General features: G+C 48.0%; 1 protein-coding gene across 1 annotated transcript; it reads left to right on the top strand.

Moving 5' to 3' along the window:
* Window positions 1–765: 765 nt before the first annotated feature.
* On the top strand, window positions 766–4,641 carry LOC146219459 (uncharacterized). Its single transcript, XM_084695264.1, has 8 exons — window positions 766–872; window positions 1,118–1,220; window positions 1,330–1,442; window positions 1,648–1,693; window positions 1,864–1,965; window positions 2,188–2,691; window positions 2,829–2,909; window positions 3,013–4,641. The coding sequence occupies exons 2-8, from the start codon at window positions 1,128–1,130 to the stop codon at window positions 4,639–4,641; spliced, it is 2,568 nt and encodes an 855-aa protein (XP_084551390.1). The 5' UTR covers window positions 766–872; window positions 1,118–1,127.
* Window positions 4,642–15,891: the final 11,250 nt, after the last annotated feature.

Here is a 15,891-nt window from a genome sequence, read left to right as displayed (position 1 = left end):
TCTTTATCACACACATTGGCATGTTAATAAAACATAAACAAAACAATTTATCCAACATATTCTAAAGTTCAAGAGCACAAATACTCATGTTGTACCTGAAAAGGGGAGATATCAATAAAGATGCTTGGACACGCTGCATTTCTTCTGGCAGCTTCATTGAGAATGAGGCAACGTGGCCGAAAGCTCCCCCTACCGGCCTCTGCAGGCATGACTAAACAATCACAGCTCTCAAAGGCTCAACAAGTCGATCATAGATTAACACTGTATATAAATGAATTTCCATTTTATGCCCCTTTGACTGTTTTTAATACCTATTGAACTTATTGATTCCAAAATAGCTTCCAAAATAAAATAAATCAACCACAAAATCAATCTATCACACCAACAGTCTTTTGTCACATTTAATTTGTTAAAAACTATGTTTGATTCCCCATGATGGATGACAGTTTAGTTAGCAGTAAAATCTTGATGATTATTTACATAATGTACATTTTGTTTTGGGGAATTTCTTGGAATAGCGATTATTGTGACATGCATGTTTTTGAATAGCAATAAGAATTCAAAAGATCTTGGTAAATATTGTGATTTTTAACATTAACTCAATAAAAGATTGACCTATTAGGGAGCTAAAATGTTGTATTTATTTATTTGTATCCATGACAATCCCAAGAAGATCAAACTCGTTTGATGGAATTCCAAACCATTGTCACAATGAATGAATCACAGTGTCGAACATTCCATTCTAAAGTTACCATGAATATGATATACCAAACACAGCAGAAATCATCGACACAAGACAAGCACTGCCTCTTTACAATTACAATTACACAAAAAACGAAAGACAGACCAACAAATTCCTCATTCACTGCGAGGTAAGTTAACGCCTAAGAAGGTTATTGCCTACAGTATGTACAAAACAATGTACTATGTTCAAACTGTATAGGCCTTTTCATGACTTTTGGTGTCTCAACAGGAGACCAGTCTCATGTAGTGTGTTTTTTTGTCCTCAAAAACAATATTTCAACACAAATAATTAGATATAAAAACATAACATTACCAAACCTGCATGCCAATGTTACTCCCTGTAGTCTTGATACACATGTTTCTCTCCACACAGACCTGCAGCCATGAATTGGGAACTTCCCACCATTGATCCACATGCTCCTGTGAAGTTCACTGAGCTGTATAACTTTTTGACACCACCAGAATGTCTGGATGAGGTAAGATTTTGGTGATAAACCAGAACCAAATGCAACAATATCACTGTGCTTCACGACAGTGGCATTATATATGATGACTGGCATATACATTGACACAACTGTCTCCCAGAAAACAACCATGAGGCAGTTCATGTCCTTACTGGAGCAAGGAGCGGTTCCATCCTCTGTTACTCTGAAGGACATCACCAAGTGGCTCTTTGGGGAAGAATGTTTCATCAGCAAGTGAGACAGGCTTAGTCTTTCTCTCGGGAGTTACAAAATACATGTCTGTGCACATATGTGTATATGTGATTGTTGTGTGTGAATGTGTGTGTATGAGAGAGATAGAGAGAGATAGATATAGAGAGAGAGAGAGGGAGGGAGAGAGAGAAAGAACAATTGTCATTCAAAAAGTGATGGTTTGCTCTTTATTTCTTCTATTTTGAAGGTGTCGGGCCTGCAATCAAGACTTGCGACAGCTGACTGCCATAAGGGTAAGAGCTTCATAGTGGACCTTGTTCACAGTACAAACTCCCAGAGAACCAAAGACTTGTATTACGGTCTCTATATTGAAGACAGTAACAGTGCAAGTTACATTAATGTATTCAAGGTGTTAGTGTGTGATTGCACAGAATTGATCTTTTGATGGTGTTTCTGTACTCAGGTCTGGTATATGAAGAGACGCGACCAGCTTCTGAAGATCCAGCAGGAGATTCTTAGAGAGACCGAGAAGGAGTGTCGTCTCTCTGGGCTGTTTGGCAGAAAGGTACGTGACAACAACCTGGTGTAGAGAAACAGTACTTCACATTCTGGAACAAAGGATTTCCTTTATTTCCCTGACTGAAAACTCTCTCTCTCTCTCTCTTTCCCTCCCTCCCTCTCTCTCTCTTTCCTCGCGCTGTCTCTTTCTCTCTTTCTCTCTATCTCTTTCTCTTTCTCTCTCTGTCTCTGTCTCTCTCTAACTCTCTTCTATTTTTCACTGGTGAAGGTCACCATGGAGGGACTTCGTCGGAGCATGAAGATTTTCAGACCGTCTGTAGAGACAGAGGTCCGACATCTGCTCTCTGGCCTTCCTCACAGCCTGATGCCCTCTCACTCCACCTCTGAGGTCCCCAGAGCTCCCAGTCTCCTGCAGGAAACTGGAGAGCTCACCCCCAGGCTTGTCACCATCACCTTCCGCCACCTGCTGGGTGGAGGTACACAGGGAGGAACCACCTGGACCTCCGTAGACGGGCTGAGGGCCAAGGCCGCCATGGAGGAGATCCGGTGGCTGCTGAAGGACACCGTCACCTCTGTCCTGGCTCCGTACGGGGACGTCCCGGTGCACAAGATTGTGTTCATCACCTCAGCTCTGGCCCGGGATGTGGTGAAGGCTGTCTTTGACAGGTTTGAGGTGGAGTCTACTACTTTCTGCCTGCTGAATGACAGCTACAACCTGCATTCTCTGGAGGCAACCAGGAAGGTGGTCGATGAGTTGGCAAGGGGGAACAAGGTCATTGTGTTTTCAGTCTGTAGCTTATAGATGTCAAAATCACTCACATTTCACGTTTCTCTCACGACAGCTCCAGAACATATGGGCATAAACTAGCTCTTAAACTAAGTCTCACTGTTTGAACTGTCTATCAACAGGGTCATAACAAGCCAGGTGCTGAGAGCTCCTGCAGCATCAAGGAGAGCATCACCGTGGCCACTGATCCCCAGGCAGAAAAGGTGAAGAAAGCAGATTGATTCATATTTGGCTTTGGGTTCAGTGTAATCGTGACCAAATGGGAGATTGTTTTCAATGGCAACTGAACCTTAATTCTCCCTCCAGTCTTGGTCTACCTCAATGGAGAAAGGCCTCACCATCAAGGCCATCATCCAGGACCAGAAGGACATCAAGGCCCTGGCCAGTGCTGGAGGTGACATGAAGACCAGTCAGACCAGACATCTGACTGCATCTCAGCTGTCCGCAGCTTCTCTGGCTGAGTCTGAACTCGACCTCACCCTGAGGGAGGCTGAGGCTCATGCTGCTGAGGGGAAGCTGGAAAGAGGCAAGGCCTCAAAGCTGGCCCTAGAGGCTGGCCTCACCAGCACCAAGACCCTGGCCCTGGAAGCTGGCCTCACCAGCACCAATACCCTGGATCTAGAGGCTGGCCTCACCAGCACCAAAACCTTGGCCTTAGAAGCTGGCACCACCAGCACCAAGACCCTGGATCTAGAGGCTGGCCTCACCAGCACCAAGACCCTGGCCCTGGAAGCTGGCCTCATCAGCACCAAGACCCTGGCCCTTGAAGCTGGCCTCACAAGCACCAAGACCCTGGGCCTGAAAGCTGGCCTCACCAGCAGCAAGACCCTGGCCCTGGAAGCTGGCCTCACCAGCACCAAGACCCTGGATCTAGAGGCTGGCCTCACCAGCACCAAGACCCTGGATCTAGAGGCTGGCCTCAGAGGCACCACAACCCCGGCCCTGGAAGCTGGCCTCACCAGCACCAAGACCCTGGCCCTGGAAGCTGGCCTCACCAGCACCAAGACCCTGGCCCTAGAAGCTGGCCTCATCAGCACCAAGACCCTGGCCCTTGAAGCTGGCCTCACAAGCACCAAGACCCTGGATCTAGACGCTGGCCTCACCAGCACCAAGACCCTGGATCTAGAGGCTGGCCTCACAAGCACCACAACCCCGGCCCTGAAAGCTGGCCTCACCAGCAGCAAGACCCTAGCCCTGGAAGCTGGCCTCACCAGCACCAAGACCCTGGATCTAGAGGCTGGCCTCACCAGCACCAAGACCCTGGATCTAGAGGCTGGCCTCACCAGCACCAAGACCCTGGATCTAGAGGATGGCCTCAGAGGCACCACAACCCCGGCCCTGGAAGCTGGCCTCACCAGCATTAAGACCCTGGATCTAGAGGCTGGCCTCACCAGCACCACAACCCCGACCCCTAATACCCTGGATCTAAAGGCTGGCCTCAACAGCACTAAAACCCTGGATCTAAAAGCTGGCCTCACCAGCACCACGACCCTGGATCTAGAGGCTGGCCTCACCAGCACCACAACCCCGACCCCTAATACCCTGGATCTAAAGGCTGGCCTCAACAGCACTAAAACCCTGGATCTAGAGGCTGGCCTCACCAGCACCAAGACCCTGGATCTAGAAGCTGGCCTCACCAGCACCAAGACCCTGGATCTAGAGGCTGGCCTCACCAGCACCAAGACCCTGGATCTAGAAGCTGGCCTCACCAGCACCAAGACCCTGGATCTAGAGGCTGGCCTCACCAGCACCAAGACCTTGGCCTTAGAAGCTGGCCTCACCAGTACCAAGACCCTGGATCTAGAGGCTGGCCTCACCAGCAGCAAGACCCAGGATGGAGCTTCTGCCAAGATGCTGTTGCTTCTAGAAGATGAGCCACTGCTGAGCATCCATGGTGTCTTCCCTCAGGAGGCTCCAAGACTCCTCATGGTGTGAACATGACATCATTCTTTTGTTGACAAGTTTCATCAGACTGAATATTACCATTGCACATGTGGTATAAATATACTTCAGTTTGGAAGTTGATGCCATTGCTCTACAGTATAGTTTATGGTCTTACATGCTTAGTATTGTCTGTTCACAGACCAGTGAGGTCCCAGCTGACGTGGATCAGGAGAGCTGCATTGGTGAGTACCTTCTCAGCTACCAGGAAGTTACATGCACAAGTTCTACTTCATACACACTTCTCAGATATACCAGGAAGCTGTGTGGAGAACATGCAGATACAGTGTTAATGCAGGTTTTCTTCCTCAGTGGGCGGACAGCAGGAGAAGGATGGAGGGGAGGAGATAAGGGGGGGGGATGAGAGGATTCCTCCGTCGAATGAGGAAGCTCCTTACCTGCTGCTCTGCCTCCTCAGAAGAGGAGGACTAGAGAGGCTCCCCAACAGTGAGAGGGACCTGAGGACCAGGCAATATCATCAATATGGACCCCTTGGACAGAACCTGTGTTCATCACAGAGCCTGAGCACAAAATAAAATGTCATTTGAAGCCATGTCTTTTTTTGTGGTTGACTTTTTATTTATGGGGATTTACTGAAAATAGTGTGTCTGTCAGTGTTCATTATTTAGATTTACAAATATACATATATACAAAATATATACATAAAAATGAAAATATATAGTCTCTGCTACACTAGGGTTCAAACAATTGAAGTACAACATTCAAACATTTGAACATTAAAGTTCAAATGTGGCATCATTTTAATGTAAACATTTTGTAACACGGCGCACAATGCAACAGAGGGTTAAGACAAGAAGCCCTTTTAGACTCTCCATGTGGTTCAATTCTTCAATGAAAAAGACACACAAACTCAAGCACCTTAGAACCCTGCAGAGCATTCCATAAGAGAGCCAGAGGCAGGAGACAGAGAAACAGCATGGAGGAGGCTTGAGACAGCTCAGAGGTAACAGAACAGAACATGAGGTCTACTACAGGTTTTAGGCAAAGTACATCTTGTATGTGAACACCAGGGTGCCTGTGTCGAAAGAAAGATCGGGTGATATTAAGACCCGCTTCCATGGTAGGTTTGTTGTTTTGTCGACATTGTGGATATCAGCTAGTGGTCACAGCCAAACAGCTCCAGGGAAACCCTGTGCTGTTCCGGAAGGGCCCGGGCCATGAGCATGGTCACTGGTGTGGGGAGGAGGGAGAGCGCTGTTGTGCTGTAGCAGATTAGAGCTACCAAAATAAAGTGTCATCTTGACTCTTTTAACAGCGAGCCATTTCATCCTTGATATATTCATATGTGAAATCAACATGATAAAAGTTATGGCATTGTATGACATGGTTCAAAAGTGTTGCAATCTAGATAGACTTTACAGTCTATAAAAAACATAATTAAGAACCATAATTTGCAATCACAGCGTTTGACAATGGTGATTCAATCTGTTCCCTGATGGTTTGTGCAATAGCTGTGCGTCTGTGGTCTGCCCCCTAGTGGATTGCTGGTGGAACTGCAGGTGATCGTGCTGCCTCCAGCCAAGCTGGTACAGAACATAGTCCTGCTGCTGTCAGGAACATGCTAGGTAGCAGTACAAGTCACTGGAGAGGCTAATGCTTCAGAGGTGATCCTGAGGTTTTCAACTGTAAAATGAAGGCAGTCTGCATTGACACTGAGCACACATAGAAGCAAGCCATGTAACCATACGTTTTATTCAATCATCTTGAGGCAACAATAGTTGATTGAACACCGGTTGACCATTAGAATAGAATAGACTTTATTTGTCATAGTGCATTAGATACTCAACAACATTTGCTTGTGCAACCACTAGAACAAACAAAAAAACAATGCTTACATCCACATACACCCTTCAACAACACTACAACACATCTAAGCATGCTTGCAACCCCACGCACTCACACATAAATATATGAAAAATATATATAGTTGTGTTGGGTGGGGGGTAGGAGGGCTGTGTGGGTGTGTAGTTCTGTGATGGCCCTGGGGATGAAGCTGTTCTGCAGTCTGGAGGTGTGGGCTGTGGTGGCCCGCTAGCGCCTCCCAGAGGGCAGCAGGGAGAAGAGATCTGCAGGGTGAGTCTCATCCTTCCAAATGCCCCCTGGCCGGCCGAGGCAGCGTGTCCTTTACTGCAGCAATTATGTTTCTGTCTTCTTTTTTTTCAATACAGTAACCATACATTATATAAAGCTATTCTGACATCGGTCATTCATTTTTTGTTCTGAATTTCTGCAGCAAAAAAAAAAAATGCATGCATTTTCTAAACTCAACAAAACACAAATGTAGAGGCTTCAAAAGAAACTGCATTGCAAACACAATCTATAATCCATATACTGTGAGACCTGACACATACCTGCATAAATGAATGCAGTTTCTGTAATTCCATCTGATGTTAGTGTTTTTTATGACATTGTGCTATGATTGACTAAATGTTACTGTGAAAAGAGAACGTGTGTTAGTGTTTGGAAGACATGGTGTCATTTTTTGTATGCTTTGTTTTGGCAATTGTGTGTGGTAGGTGTGTTGGTGCGTTAAGAGTTTAGAAAAATGTTAAAGGTATTGAAAAAACTGTCATAGCGATTGTAAAAACTGTAAGTGAAACAATGAACGTTTTTTAGATCATAGTTGGATTTGTTTTCACTTGGTACTGAAGGACCTTCATAAAGTAAGGCAGATTTTCTGTGTACATGTGCAGCCTGAGTCTCTGTAAGGTAAAGAGGTCCTGCAGCGAGGCCTCCACTGAGCAGAATATAGACATGGCACGCACGCAGGCCAGACAGTGGGGAGACAGTGGGACCAGCTCACCTGCTGAACGTTCTAGTGTATCAGTGCACTGACCACTGAAACCCGTTAAGGAAGTAATTCTGTGCATTCTATATCTGTGCTGTCCAACTCATGTATTTAAGCATGGCGGAGAGACAGAGTTTACACTCATGCCATCAGTTTGTCTTGAACTGATTCTTTGATCCGGGCCACTCAACTAACAAACCAAAGTCAACTCCTTTCCTTTGTTGTGACTCCTTCCGGCCTGCCTTCTCCAGAATATCCATCATATCATCGGCCATGAAGTAAATATGGAATTGTAAAGCTGGGTGTCAAACCTGCCCCCACCTCTCATATGCTAAAGTCTGAAGTTTCTGGGCGGTCTCAACTTGATTGCCCTCACACCCCATTCAAGACGTGGTGTGATTGGTTGTCTTTGTGCATAAAGGGATTGTAATGCATTGTTCTGTGGATTCTTCATCTCCTGAGACCTTCTCCTCAGTTCTGGCTTGTCCTACTCCTTGCTCACCTCTTTCTCTCTCTCTCTGATTTACAATGATCATGGTAGAGTAGGTAAGATTTAAAGCTTTCATTTTGTAACATGTTTGCCTTGTAATTGATTTCACTAATTTGCAATGTTATTAAATGCGTATTTCATTTAACCATACGTTGACCATTCTTGCTCTGATTTAACCCATATAGTCAAACAACTGGAATTCTATTGGTATTGGCATTATTTGGTTCATGCTAATACACTGTTCTAGTTTCCCATCTTCCTTTAAACCATAGGGGAAATCGTTTTGTTTGGACAATATTTTACCCCCTACAGAATATGACCTTGTCTGTCAATGTATGTGTACATTGAAACTCTGAAATAATATTGTAAAATCACTTACTTTAAAGTCTGCTTTTCAGTCTGAGAATCTGCCTTACAGATTCACATAGTCCTGTGCAAAACATTTAGACTTTCACTTTTACCTGTACCTCACCCTACTTCTCTCATTTCATGCCTCATCCACCTCCTTATATGGACCAATAGAGTATGTGCTCACCTGCATATATGGACCAATAGGAACCAGAAGGAGGTACACCCCTTTATATAATATATATATATATATATATATATATATATATATATATATATATATATATATATAAAAAGGAAACAGGAGGAGATAAAAGTTGGTAATGTGAGAATTAGCTGAAAAAGACTAGCTACCCACAACATAGCCAAGACCTCACTGCACGCTTCAAGGTGCAGTGTCCAATTGAACCTGGCCATAGAATTATGTACAAATAGTCTGCTACACTCCCAAATATATTTTGAGGTTGCACAGATAACATTTCAAATATTTTCAAAATGGCCGCAATTGAGAGCCTCTTCATGTGGTCATTTCATATCAACTATTTATTCATTAAATTGAAAGAAAATGTGCCATATTGTGATATGTATCGTTATCGGGATATGAAACGAGCTATATCAGGATCTATATCAGCCCTACTGCAAACTAAAATACAACAGCACATTATCAGTAATACATTTAAAATGGGGAAAATGTAAATAAGTGCTTTGCAGGTTGATTTAAGGTGTAGGCCCAACATGTTCAGTTAGGGGCTACAGTGCTCCTAGTAAAACAAGTTAGTCTGGAGCCCTGGATGAGGAAAGGACACCCTCACACAGCATGTGAGACTGTGTCAGCATGTGAGACTGTGTCAGCAGGTGTGACTGTGTCAGCAGGTGTGACTGTGTCAGCATGTGAGACTGTGTCAGCAGATGTAACTGTGTCAGCATGTGAGACTGTGTCAGCATGTGTGACTGTGTCAGCAGGTGTGACTGTGTCAGCATGTGAGACTGTGTCAGCAGGTGTGACTGTGTCAGCATGTGAGACTGTGTCAGCAGGTGTGACTGTGTCAGCAGGTGTGACTGTGTCAGCATGTGAGACTGTGTCAGCAGGTGTGACTGTGTCAGCATGTGAGACTGTGTCAGCAGGTGTGACTGTGTCAGCATGTGAGACTGTGTCAGCATGTGTGACTGTGTCAGCAGGTGTGACTGTGTCAGCATGTGAGACTGTGTCAGCAGGTGTGACTGTGTCAGCAGGTGAGACTGTGTCAGCAGGTGTGACTGTGTCAGCAGGTGAGACTGTGTCAGCAGGTGTGACTGTGTCAGCAGGTGTGACTGTGTCAGCATGTGAGACTGTGTCAGCAGGTGTGACTGTGTCAGCATGTGAGACTGTGTCAGCAGGTGTGACTGTGTCAGCAGGTGTGACTGTGTCAGCAGGTGAGACTGTGTCAGCAGGTGTGACTGTGTCAGCAGGTGTGACTGTGTCAGCAGGTGAGACTGTCAGCAGGTGGCTCTGATGGAAGGGGACGAAGCAGAGGAGCTGGTCTGAGGTCAGCAGAGGGAGGTCACTTTGAGGTATTAGGGGCCGTGTAGTATGAGGGGCCTTGTAGGCCATAATTCAAACTCACCTTTCATACACACTATTGAAGACCTTTTGCCTTTCATAAACACAACTGAAATACACTCACAGTCACTACTGAACACCTCTCAAGTATACTAGTGAAAACGAAACCTCACACGTTGACAACTGAAAACCTCTCATACTCATGAGTGGGAAACTCTTACACCACAGTGAACACCTCTCACACATACACCTGAATATGTAACATCTATTATGTAAAATGGTCAGGTGGAGGAGAGCTGGAGGGAGATACAGGTGGAGGTAGTCAGGTGGAGGAGAGCTGGAGGGAGATACAGGTGGAGGTAGTCAGGTGGAGGAGAGCTGGAGGGAGATACAGGTGGAGGTAGTCAGGTGGAGGAGAGCTGGAGGGAGATACAGGTGGAGGTAGTCAGGTGGAGGAGAGCTGGAGGGAGATACAGGTGGAGGTAGTCAGGTGGAGGAGAGCTGGAGGGAGATACAGGTGGAGGTAGTCAGGTGGAGGAGAGCTGGAGGGAGATACAGGTGGAGGTAGTCAGGTGGAGGAGAGCTGGAGGGAGATACAGGTGGAGGTAGTCAGTTAGAGGAAAGCTGGAGGGAGATACAGGTGGAGGTAGTCAGGTGGAGGAGAGCTGGAGGGAGATACAGGTGGAGGTAGTCAGGTGGAGGAGAGCTGGAGGGAGATACAGGTGGAGGTAGTCAGGTGGAGGAGAGCTGGAGGGAGATACAGGTGGAGGTAGTCAGGTGGAGGAGAGCTGGAGGGAGATACAGGTGGAGGTAGTCAGGTGGAGGAGAGCTGGAGGGAGATACAGGTGGAGGTAGTCAGGTGGAGGAGAGCTGGAGGGAGATACAGGTGGAGGTAGTCAGGTGGAGGAGAGCTGGAGGGAGATACAGGTGGAGGTAGTCAGGTGGAGGAGAGCTGGAGGGAGATACAGGTGGAGGTAGTCAGGTGGAGGAGAGCTGGAGGGAGATACAGGTGGAGGTAGTCAGGTGGAGGAGAGCTGGAGGGAGATACAGGTGGAGGTAGTCAGTTAGAGGAAAGCTGGAGGGAGATACAGGTGGAGGTAGTCAGGTGGAGGAGAGCTGGAGGGAGATACAGGTGGAGGTAGTCAGGTGGAGGAGAGCTGGAGGGAGATACAGGTGGAGGTAGTCAGGTGGAGGAGAGCTGGAGGGAGATACAGGTGGAGGTAGTCAGGTGGAGGAGAGCTGGAGGGAGATACAGGTGGAGGTAGTCAGGTGGAGGAGAGCTGGAGGGAGATACAGGTGGAGGTAGTCAGGTGGAGGAGAGCTGGAGGGAGATACAGGTGGAGGTAGTCAGGTGGAGGAGAGCTGGAGGGAGATACAGGTGGAGGTAGTCAGGTGGAGGAGAGCTGGAGGGAGATACAGGTGGAGGTAGTCAGGAAGTGTGAATGTCCCTCTGCCTACCCCTCTCTCTTTTTCTCCCCCTTTCTGTACAGATGCTTCTGTACCCAGTCCCGCTCCTTGTCCCTCTCTCTTTCTCTCACTTCCCTTCTTAATCTCTCTCTCTCTCTCTCTCTCTCTCTCTCTCTCGCTGATTAATAATGGATTTGGAACGTGAGGCGACGTTCACCATTGTTAATGTTGTTCTTGGTGTTAATGTTGCTGGGAAAGATGAGACGTATCCAGTGATGTATGACCTGGCTCTGTGGAGGCTCTCTAGCCTGTGGAAAAGCCAAGCTGCATGAAGAACACCTGTCCACCAGGTGTTACCTGTTTATATCCAGTGTGGCCTTCCTGCTCCTTTCTGGGGCGCCCGGCCATGTGTTTGCTTGTGGTGAGAATGATCAAGGGAGGAGGGGGAGGGGGAGAGGGGGGACCCATGTGTGGCAGCATCTCCACAGCAGATAGAGCTGCACCGTGTGCCTCCACTGCTGAGGGACGCCAGACTGGCCGTGTCCTCACCTGTGCTGTGCTGCAGTCACAGACTGGCCGTGTCCTCACCTGTGCTGTGCTGCAGTCACAGACTGGCCGTGTCCTCACCTGTGCTGTGCTGCAGTCACAGACTGGCCGTGTCCTCACCTGTGCTGTGCTGCAGTCACAGACTGGCCGTGTCCTCACCTGTGCTGTGCTGCAGTCACAGACTGGCCGTGTCCTCACCTGTGCTGTGCTGCAGTCACAGACTGGCCGTGTCCTCACCTGTGCTGTGCTGCAGTCACAGACTGGCCGTGTCCTCAACTGTGCTGTGCTGCAGTCACAGACTGGCCGTGTCCTCACCTGTGCTGTGCTGCAGTCACAGACTGGCCGTGTCCTCACCTGTGCTGTGCTGCAGTCACAGACTGGCCGTGTCCTCACCTGTGCTGTGCTGCAGTCACAGACTGGCCGTGTCCTCACCTGCGCTGTGCTGCAGTCACAAAAACACATTGTGAACACCATGAGGGAAACAGGGACAGAAGTCTGACATGTTAATGATGGTCTGAACTTATGTGACGCAATAAAATAACTCAAAAAGTAAATCCATCTTGTCTGGCTTTTCCCCATGCTGTGTTTGACCTCTGACTGAAGCTGTAAGGCTGCTGCATTGGGCCTCATGTTCGGGGGCCCCGGGTCAGATTCCTCCATCTCTGCTTCGGCCTGTGGTGGAGGGAGGCACACCACGTGCACGCGTGCACGCTGCACACCGGCACACGGCACGCCGGCACACTGCACCCCGGCACACTGCACGTCGGCACACTGCATGTCGGCACACTGCATGTCGGCACACTGCAATATCGGCACACTGCACGCCGGCACACTGCACCCCGGCACAATGCATCCCGGCACACTGCACGCCGGCACACTGCACGCCGGCACACTGCACGCCGGCACACTGCACCCCGGCACACTGCACCCCGGCACACTGCACCCCGGCACACTGCATCCCGGCACACTGCACCACGGCACACTGCACCCCGGCACACTGCATCGCGGCACACTGCATCCCGGCACACTGCATCCCGGCACACTGCATGCAGCACAATGCCACACCCCTTCTGTGGACTGGAAAGCAGCATGCCACCAGTTGTATCCAGGCAGCACCAACAGCCTTTCAGCTGCCCTCTGGTCCGCTCCACCACTGACCCAGCCCCACTATGTACAGCATTGTAGCGCCCCTCCTGCTCATTCTGGGGGTTTGTGAGCGGGTGAGGATCCAAGTTTGCAACGGGTAACCATGGTCACCTTCGGGTATACATTAACCACATACTCCGATGCCAATACAAGATCATTGCCTTATTTGACCGTAGCCTAATGATCCTAAATGACACATATGAGCACTAAGCCAGCCATCCTGCACAGCACCTGTGTGAGTCTGTTCCCCACACTGCTGTTTCACAGGAGAAATGAATCCTGAGTAGAGCCAGGACACCGTGCCACAACATGTGTCAAACACATGAGTGCATCCCAGATCACAGCACATGAATAGAGTGGAAGGGTTTTCTGTTCACATGAGCGACTTCATGATCAGATGGGGCCCTCATAGCAACGTGAGTGCAGTCAATGGCTCCCATTACATTAGGAAATCGGCTCATCGCTGTGAACTGCAGTGTAATGTTGGCCTGCTCAGCGCCAGTGAAGGGAAAGTGTCTGTACCGGGGTGACATACGGATGAGAGCGTTCCATCCAGCTGGCATGGTGCGGCTCAGGGTGGTTTGGGAAATGCCTGAGCGCTCAGCCAGCTCTCTCTGGAAAGCCCCCGCTGGGAGGAAGCCCAGTGTGGTTTACACATCATCCACAGGATCAACTGAGCATCATACGGAGTGATTCAGCCCACCTGTTACTGTGTCTCATCCTGTGGAGGTGGACCCTGCCTCAGGCCTCCTGTGGGTCATGGATGAGCCAGAGTCAGGCTCACTGAGACAAGGGCATTTTCCCATGACTGTCTTGGAGCTGCACAGCACAGCCAGTATATATCATCTGTGGTAAAGAATCTGTACTGCGTGCAATATTAACCATATACAGAGAGTGACATGCATTTCCTGAGTGATTTTGTTGTTCGTTTGATACCCTCAAGTTTAACAGGAGTTATTAAGTGGTGGCGTATTAAACAGTTAAAAGCATTTCCAGTTTGGGTTTGGCATTTTGATGTGAATCATCCACATCAATTATCAAACTTTTATTAGCGGAGGTAATTATGTTTTTTGAATCGTCAACGTCATAGACGTATGACAGTAACTGTAGTGGAAACTTTATTTTGTAATATTTGGTGAATTTCGGCACTTTTCAGATAGAATTTGCCACGTTACAGAGCCAGACAAGACTTTGCGGACGGGCCGCACATTCTCACGTCAAGTTCATTTTTTAAACATCACACGGTGTGCGTGAAACCAGCGTACACAACGTTTATACATGAGAAGAGACCTGCCATCAGCAGCCCTGGTCTCTACAGCAGGAAGTGACCTGCCATCACACAGCAGCCCTGGTCTCTACAGCAGGAAGTGACCTGCCATCAGACAGCAGCCCTGGTCTCTACAGCAGGAAGTGACCTGCCATCAGACAGCAGCCCTGGTCTCTACAGCAGGAAGTGACCTGCCATCAGACAGAAGCCCTGGTCTCTATAGCAGGAAGTGACCTGCCATCAGACAGCAGCCCTGGTCTCTGCAGCAGGAAGAGACCTGCCATCAGACAGCAGCCCTGGTCTCTACAGCAGGAAGAGACCTGCCATTAGGCAGCAGCCCTGGTCTCTACAGCAGGAAGAGACCTGCCATCAGACAGCAGCCCTGGTCTCTACAGCAGGAAGTGACCTGCCATCAGACAGCAGCACCATGGACAGCACCCCTGCTGCACTCCTCTCCAAGCTCTCCCAGCTCATTCCCTGATTACCACCACTGAGCTCCCCAGCTGGGGACACTTGGGACCAGGGCCACTGGAGAGAAGTCCAGAGACACAGCCACAGGAGAGGAGGGGAGACATGTCTGACAACTGGAGAGAAGTGCTGTGATTGGCTACCAGGACTGGGGTGCAGATACCTGACTGAGAGTGGTGATGCTGCCACCTCCTTGATCTGAGGGAGTCCCTGAGTGACAACACCACCCTCCACGCTCTTAGAGTCATCAGATAGACACAACACAGTGCAGGAGCCTGGAGGAGTTTCTGAGTGCTGGAGTCAGACCCCCCCTCCCAACACCCCTCTTTATCACTCACAGTGAGTGAGACCCCCCCCCCCCCCCCTACCAACACCCCTCTTTATCACTCACAGTGAGTTAGACCCCCCCCCCCTACCAACACCCCTCTTTATCACTCACAGTGAGTTAGACCCCCCCCCCCCCTACCAACACCCCTCTTTATCCCTCACAGTGAGTTAGACCCCCCCCCCCCTCTTTATCACACACATTGGCATGTTAATAAAACATAAACAAAACAATTTATCCAACATATTCTAAAGTTCAAGAGCACAAATACTCATGTTGTACCTGAAAAGGGGAGATATCAATAAAGATGCTTGGACACGCTGCATTTCTTCTGGCAGCTTCATTGAGAATGAGGCATTGTGGCCGAAAGCTCCCCCTACCGGCCTCTGCAGGCATGACTAAACAATCACAGCTCTCAAAGGCTCAACAAGTCGATCATAGATTAACACTGTATATAAATGAATTTCCATTTTATGCCCCTTTGACTGTTTTTAATACCTATTGAACTTATTGATTCCAAAATAGCTTCCAAAATAAAATAAATCAACCACAAAATCAATCTATCACACCAACAGTCTTTTGTCACATTTAATTTGTTAAAAACTATGTTTGATTCCCCATGATGGATGACAGTTTAGTTAGCAGTAAAATCTTGATGATTATTTACATAATGTACATTTTGTTTTGGGGAATTTCTTGGAATAGCGATTATTGTGACATGCATGTTTTTGAATAGCAATAAGAATTCAAAAGATCTTGGTAAATATTGTGATTTTTAACATTAACTCAATAAAAGATTGACCTATTAGGGAGCTAAAATGTTGTATTTATTTATTTGTATCCATGACAATCCCAAGAAGATCAAACTCGTTTGATGGAATTCCAAACCATTGTCACA

Source organism: Hypomesus nipponensis, chromosome 28 (assembly GCF_054491055.1).
Source record: "Hypomesus nipponensis isolate SF chromosome 28, ASM5449105v1, whole genome shotgun sequence".
Taxonomy (NCBI): Eukaryota; Metazoa; Chordata; class Actinopteri; order Osmeriformes; family Osmeridae; genus Hypomesus; species Hypomesus nipponensis.
The sequence above is the reverse complement of the archived record's forward strand: the minus strand, read 5'-3'. Positions and strand labels throughout refer to the sequence as shown.

Bases quoted from the DNA above. Each gene is read 5' to 3' on its own strand.
- LOC146219459 (XM_084695264.1), top strand. From the start codon at position 1,128: ATGAATTGGGAACTTCCCACCATTGATCCACATGCTCCTGTGAAGTTC. The intron at 1,221-1,329 runs GTAAGATTTTGG...ACTGTCTCCCAG, and splicing joins CACCAGAATGTCTGGATGAG to AAAACAACCATGAGGCAGTT. The intron at 2,692-2,828 runs GTCATTGTGTTT...GTCTATCAACAG, and splicing joins AGTTGGCAAGGGGGAACAAG to GGTCATAACAAGCCAGGTGC.